This window comes from Esox lucius, chromosome 17, assembly GCF_011004845.1.
Source record: "Esox lucius isolate fEsoLuc1 chromosome 17, fEsoLuc1.pri, whole genome shotgun sequence".
In the NCBI taxonomy this organism is placed as follows: domain Eukaryota; kingdom Metazoa; phylum Chordata; class Actinopteri; order Esociformes; family Esocidae; genus Esox; species Esox lucius.
The window spans coordinates 40396668-40403441 of NC_047585.1; the positions used below are offsets into that span (position 1 = coordinate 40396668).

At 40.7% G+C, this 6774-nt stretch overlaps 1 protein-coding gene across 1 annotated transcript in view; it reads right to left on the minus strand.

Annotated features, from left to right (window-relative positions):
- LOC105024793 (copine-9) overlaps positions 1-1153 on the minus strand; it is a 120636-nt gene extending 119483 nt beyond the window's left edge. The window contains exon 1 of the mRNA XM_020055335.2: positions 642-1153. Coding sequence (XP_019910894.2) covers positions 642-718 — 77 coding nt within the window. The 5' untranslated portion in view covers positions 719-1153. The remainder of the gene's footprint in view (positions 1-641) is intronic.
- Between the last annotated feature and the right edge of the window lie 5621 nt (positions 1154-6774).

A 6774-nucleotide genomic window follows, 5' to 3' on the forward strand; every position in this document is an offset into this window, starting at 1 on the left:
TAGAAAACAAGGCATTGGACTTCAGACTATCATTTGCGAGATACATAGGTAATAATTTCTCTTCAGCACTGTTTTCCTGTGAAAATAAGTTGTTGTGGAGTGGACACAGCACACCTGAATATGAGACCCCACTCCTTCCTCTCGCACATCTCTACTAGCTCGTTTTAATGTGATTATAATGTCCAACGGTGCTCTCGCGCAGTGTATGTAAGGCGGCGTATTAATTCCCATAGTCTATCCATGTGATCTGGGAGTTGCGCGCGATGGAGCTCCCTCAACTGCACTCAGAATAAATACCGTTATGCTGTTACACCCCCACGCACACGCAGCTTCACACCCACTGTTAATGCAAATTCCTGTTTTTTTCTTACTCCAAAAGTCAGAGTTTTATAAAAATATGTATATACTTATTGTGCTAACACTGTTTTGAAATCACGACTATCCGCCTGAAGATGTTTGAAAATAGTTAAACACAGAGGTAGGCTAAATTACATGCAAAATGTTGACACGTTAAGAGCAGCGTGCCAAATATTTTTTTCTGTATGCTGCAGCGCTTATTCCAGTTTTCAGTCTTTCATAAAATTATCAACAACGTATATCTAACATGTTCCTTCAAAAATGCATTATTACACTGCTCTTACCTGCACGAGACGGTAACTTCAATCTTAGTCGCAGGTACGGTGGAGTTGAGCGGGTCGAAATCCCCAATTGTCGCCATGGTCAGGCTTTAAATCAGTTATTTTCAATTGTGAACTTATCAGCTATGTTCGCCCAACAGTCTTGGCCGATATTTTGTTTGAAAAGGTGTTCCTTTCACCTGGAAAAGGGGAAAGACAAAAGCAGCAAGTAGTGGCGTTTGTTGACAAACGTCTTCACGGAGTTCAGCGCGAGGCGCATACCTGTGGGTGAAGCAAGTGGCAGTGCTCGAGACAATCCATGCATGGAGGTGTGGTGGTGGATGCGATTTAATTCATTGAGGAGAAAAAGAAGACTACAGTGCGCGTCACTGTCACTGAAAAGCACCGACGGGTTCTTTGCGCCGTATTTCTGATTATCCATCGGCAGGTGGAGGCAGAGACTTTCTAAAGTTGCTGCCAGTGGCGCGCGTTCAGCAGGATGCAACGCTGTGCTACGTTCTGATGTAAATAATGTACTATGTAATATAAACATGCATCTAATTTCATGTTAATTCATAGCATTTCTTTCTGCATATTCAGCAACATTTGGCTACTGAACATCCAACCGAATGTGGGATTTCAAGTTCGAATGCATTTAAAGAACACTGATGAAAGGACAAGTTCATGTATTTTAGGTCATGAAATGTTAGTCTTACAACAGGTAAACAGGTGCTTCCCCAAGGTATAAAAGAAAAATGGGGATGGACCTGGCAAGATCTGCACGTGTTCAGAAAGCCTAGGGATCTAGGCTAACTATGTCTGAGCATTTTCCCCTTTTCCTTTCCAGTTGCTAAATGCTGTTTTTGATGGTAGTTTGATTATAACTTTTATAATCATATCAAAATAAAATAAAAATATAATCAAACACTGCTTGACGTGGGTCAGTGCTGTCCGGAAAAGGACTTCACATTGTTTGGACAGAAGAACTGCTGGAGCGCCTAACTTCTAATTAAACTAATTATACGGCCATCAGTGTAGATTCACATGTAGTGGCAAAACAAAGTTGATCAAGGCAGAATGGAGTTGTGATTTAAATTATTTATATATCATTAGAGATGAGACATCTAATGTGACTGTGTTTTGTTTAATTTTGTGTTTGCACACTCCAGTGACCTGTCAACACGTTACGCCGGTGGTGAAGAGGAGACATTCTGCAAAAATTTGCGGGGAATTGAAAATCTTGCGGTCAATTCACTATTTCACCGCCAATTCTCTGAATCTGGCCAAGCAGCGCGCCAGCAGAGTTTAGTGAAGGGTCGTTCGCAAACCATTCTGATGGTGGCATAGTAACTGAAAAGGGTTAAGAACCACTGAAATTAAGGGCTAGCAGATTTACACCAATCATCAACCTGAATGATAAACGAAGTAGAGGCGGAGCTTAGGTATAGCAATCATAGGAGCCCACGAGAACGTCTGTCTTATCCCTGGAAAAACTATCCTTGGTTTTGGATGCAGTCACCGGTCTTCTGTTCATCGCTAGCTGCTTAATTCAAATATCAACGGTAATGCAGCAATACTAGACCTACATTTGATAAACAATTGATAACCTTAATATTTGGTCTGGTTGGCTGATATGCGCAACAGATAAGCAGTAGGCTAGAAGACACAGAGGAGCAGAAAGGGATTAAGAGGCTATTTCAATGACCCTTGAATCTAATGTACACTACTGCAGTGATACAGGCAGTATAACCACCATCATCACAAGCCTGAATCCAAACCTCTAGCCGTGAATAGACTAGGCTACATCATTAAGTTATCAATTAATATGTGCAAGAACAACCACAATTAGTAAGTCAACCAGGCTAGCAGATTTACACCAACCATCAACCTGAATGATCAAGCAGATAGCCCATCCATCTTTTCTCAATGTCTGTCATTTTTTAGGTGCTCAAAACTATATTGCCATATAGGCTTAGGAAATAAAAAGGCCTAGCAAACAAGTGTCGTATTTTACAAATTTCAACGTATGAATTACAAAATACTTTTTTTCTGATGCCTGTTTTTCATTTATAGCACCTGCCCCTTAGATGGCCTGTGCATGGTTCTGATCATTTAACTACATCATATAATAGCCTGATCATATTATTATAGCATCAACATGACAAACACTTGCTAGCAGATAGTGAAAACGTGTACATCACAGCCAGCAGAGCAAAGCCAGTAGACTATTTCACTGCAGGTCTTTCGGAGCCTGAAATTTAGGAAGAAAGAGTTAGGCTGAAAATAATTTTACCAATTTTTTTTTTTTCTTTATTCATAATTACCACCGGTAGATCAATTCACCTTTCTTAATATAGCCAATCCTCTCTGGCAACAGATTAAAAACTAGATAAGATTACTTAAAAATGAATCAGCTGTACAAAAGAAAAACATCAAACTCTTGATTCAGACAATATAAAGACAGTGAGTGCAAAGCAGCATTTCAGAAAAACCAAGAAGAAAAAAAATCCCAAATACAGGATGCTTGAATCCACTGTTGTTTGGGAACATCTATGTCAGCCCATTTAAGTCAGGGTTCAGCATATACAGGATGCATATAGCAGAACTCGGTTCTGTGCATCTCCCCCAAATTGAATGCCCAAAGGCTGTATAAAATGGGTCTAGATAAACAACCAGGCTGTTATACTCAAATGAAAGCTGTAGGACTGACAAGTAAAGGTACTTAATGTTTAGCTGCTCTGAGAATGTCATCTGGTTACAGACTTGCAGCAGTGTCATGTCAATCTCATGAATATGTAATATCGTCTTATACACCAGTAACATTAAGAACCAACCATCATTTCCAAAACAGTTGAACAAGAACTCAATAATCAACAACGTACATAAAAAAATAATAAACGTAACCAGTTTTATTTAGATGGGGAAATGACATGCAAAAAAACTAAATGACTTGAACAAACTCTTGTGGTGCTTGGGTAATCCTAAAGGTAAGTACTGCATCCAGAATAGGGAGTTGAAAGGTCAGGGACCAACTCGAAATTATCGAGGTGCTCTGGTGCTATTTATATCCCACCCATAAGAAACTAGGGTTGGACAACCCTGTCCAGGAGGCTGTGTGCTATGCAACACACTAGACCCATCATTTATCTGGTGTGAAAAATAATAAACCGTTTTATGTGACTCTAGTACATTATGTCCAGTAAGTAACAATTTTTCAAATTCAACAGGACAGGCTATTCTCGGCAGAAGTTGGGAGGAAAAAGACAGATGTCACAAAGTGGTTTGCTTTCTTAGATTTTAAAGGATTGGAAATGTGAAAACAAGTCACCATGCCAGCTTACCAGAGGTAGTAACTCTCAGTCATTGCTGTCCCTTCAGGTTAGAGCTGGCTTACGGTAAACTACGCATAGTCAGCATCAGGTTCATCGTCTGGCTTGGAAAGTGTGTCTCAGTCCAAAGACAAGACATGCTATTGTAAATAATTTTGTCGAATTATTCCGGCGCATAAAGATTATACGACAGCTGTTTTTTTTCATCCCCCAGAAGGCTGCCCTTTATATTCACATTAGGTAGAATAAGGTAGGTAGAAGAAGCCACCAACGCATTTTGGAATGCGGAACAAGGGGCCTGATTGGCTGACTATCCTTTGTTGTGCTTTCCAAAATGGCCCCTACGATTTCTGCTAGATGGTATGTGGACAAAAAGGGCAGCTTTTTGGAATAATTAACTGCCGTTCCATCTTGTCCCAACAACAGCATTTGTTGAATCTAGATAGAACTACGTTGTCCCTGCTAAATGTTATGTTAGGCACAAGCTACACAAATTATACTACAGGCCAGCTACAACTAGAAGGTAAAGCGACAACCGAGAGTTGGACCTTCCGGCTCCAGTTAAGAGTCCTATTAAGTAGCGGACTGTTACTTAAGATCAAAAATGGACATTTGAGGTAAACCCACATTGTTTGACAAATGAGTAATCTATACAAGGTAAAATCTATCACAAATATGCTTGAACTGTGACCCCTCCCACTTATGAGCTCTAGGCCCTGCTGATTGACAGAAACATTTCACCCAAATTGACTCCAGAATATTGTACATTATTATCAACAAATGTGATTGAAGTAAGACAAAAATAGATATGCATAATCTTCCATATTAAAGAGTGAAAAAGCCAGCAACATGCAGCTTTGCCTTCAACGGATCAATACTATGAACTTAGTAGCATAGTTGGCAGCGCTTAGTTGTTTTGCAGTTGTGTTTGTTTTTTTCTAAGAAAAAAATAATAAACAACTCAAGCTCTAAACCATACGACAAACAAAAAAATATTTGAAAAGTGACAGAGTCATCTGTTTTCCTGCTACCGATGAAAAGGCACAGCAAAAGGTCCTGAGGTACAGTGCAGCAGCCACCAAAACCATTTGGCTTTACAAAAAAATAAAACAAATCCCAGTAAATGCTGCCTTAAAAAAATTCTGGCTGCAGTGACGTCGCAACACTGCCTTTGATCATCATGACCTTTCGAAAAGCCGCATTCCAGGCTGGCCAGATTGCAGTCCTGCAGCACGCAGCAACGCATGTATGTTTGTGCCACATCATCCACCTGGAAGAAAGGCGTCAGATGTGCTGTATCACATCGTTTTTTGTATTAAACAAAAAAACTATCCTGGCTGTTTTGAGCTCTGTCAGGAAACTGCAATGCAGTCACCCTGGAACGCAGCCATCAGTCTAGTCTATTCCGTAAGACCCATGTCGTCTCTCTAAGAGAAATGATGACTTAATTCGCTGGGAGGGGACAGGGGGAGCTCAGTGTAGCGGCAGCCAACGGATCCAATGTTAGTCCACACGTCACTGGGGAAAGACTGTGTTTCTGACCAACGCCACTGCAGTCATGCTGTACACATTGGCAGGTGGTTCAGGGACATGTCTCTGAGCATTCAGCTGTCAGACTGCCACATAGATCTTCAGTAAGTCAATGTGTTTAACACCTGTCCAGGGGTTTGTCTGATCAGACGACTGCAATGTAGTCAAGCCTGGAACGCAGCCCTAAATGCACATACACAGTGAAAACTGGCGATGGCAGAGTGGCTTGGAGACAGTGTGGAGCACAGGTGTCAAAGCGGTTCCACTGGGGGGCTTTTGCTCTCATCTTGCACTTAATTGAATCATTAGGAGACTCATTATTTAGGATCTCCCCTCGCCTTGTTGGGCAGGTCTCAACTGGACACCAATTGAAAGGGAGAACCAGATCCAGCATAGACTAGGCCTTCTGTGGAATAGGTTTGACACCTGTGAGGTAGAGGTTAGGTGACTGACCGTAACTGATAGCTGTGAGTAGTGGGCTCAAATCCAGACACTTTTTGAGGGACTTTTAAGGACTTTCTGAACAGCCCATCAATTTGACAGGTCAAAAGACTCTAAACCAAAACACACAACTGCTTGGGACCAGTATGGTCTATACGTACATATATACATACATGGAAGACTGTGTGAATGCTATGTATGGTGACAGTTAAAATCAACTTTGCCTAAAGTCACACATAAGGGACTACAATTTAAAATAATTAACTAAAAGAGGTTGATAAAACATTTAACTTTTGCTTATTATACAGTTTAGGCCCTTTAGTGACCCTTAAGTGTTTTGGGATACACACTACAAAATTAAGCAACGAGTCCATGAGACTAATGTTCAAGCACCGGGTTTCTATTGCCCTCATACACTTATCTAGTGCTGTCTGTGCGATGATCACAGGATCCACTATAGTTGTACTGTTAATGCTTCCGCGTGATTCAGCACTGAATACCAGCTTATTTTGTGGTCAGTCACAGATGAAGAGAGAAGTGCGGCCTTCTAAATTTAGGAACAACCATTAGGTTCTCCCAAATAATAAAAAAATAGTAAGATAAGGAAAAACTCCACATAACATTCCTTGAATGCTCTGCATGTTACAAGTAAAATGTTTTCTGTCATCAAACTTAGCACCAAACTCAAAGTTAACTGACAACTTGATAAATTACCACCCTGCACTTTCAGTACATTGGCAAGATGTCCCTTTTTGATTCAATGGCTGACATCGGTACCCCCCCACCCCCACTCCCTGAATTAGCAAAAAATTGTGCAACAAAATAAATCTATAAAATCCAGAGAGAAAGCTGGAACG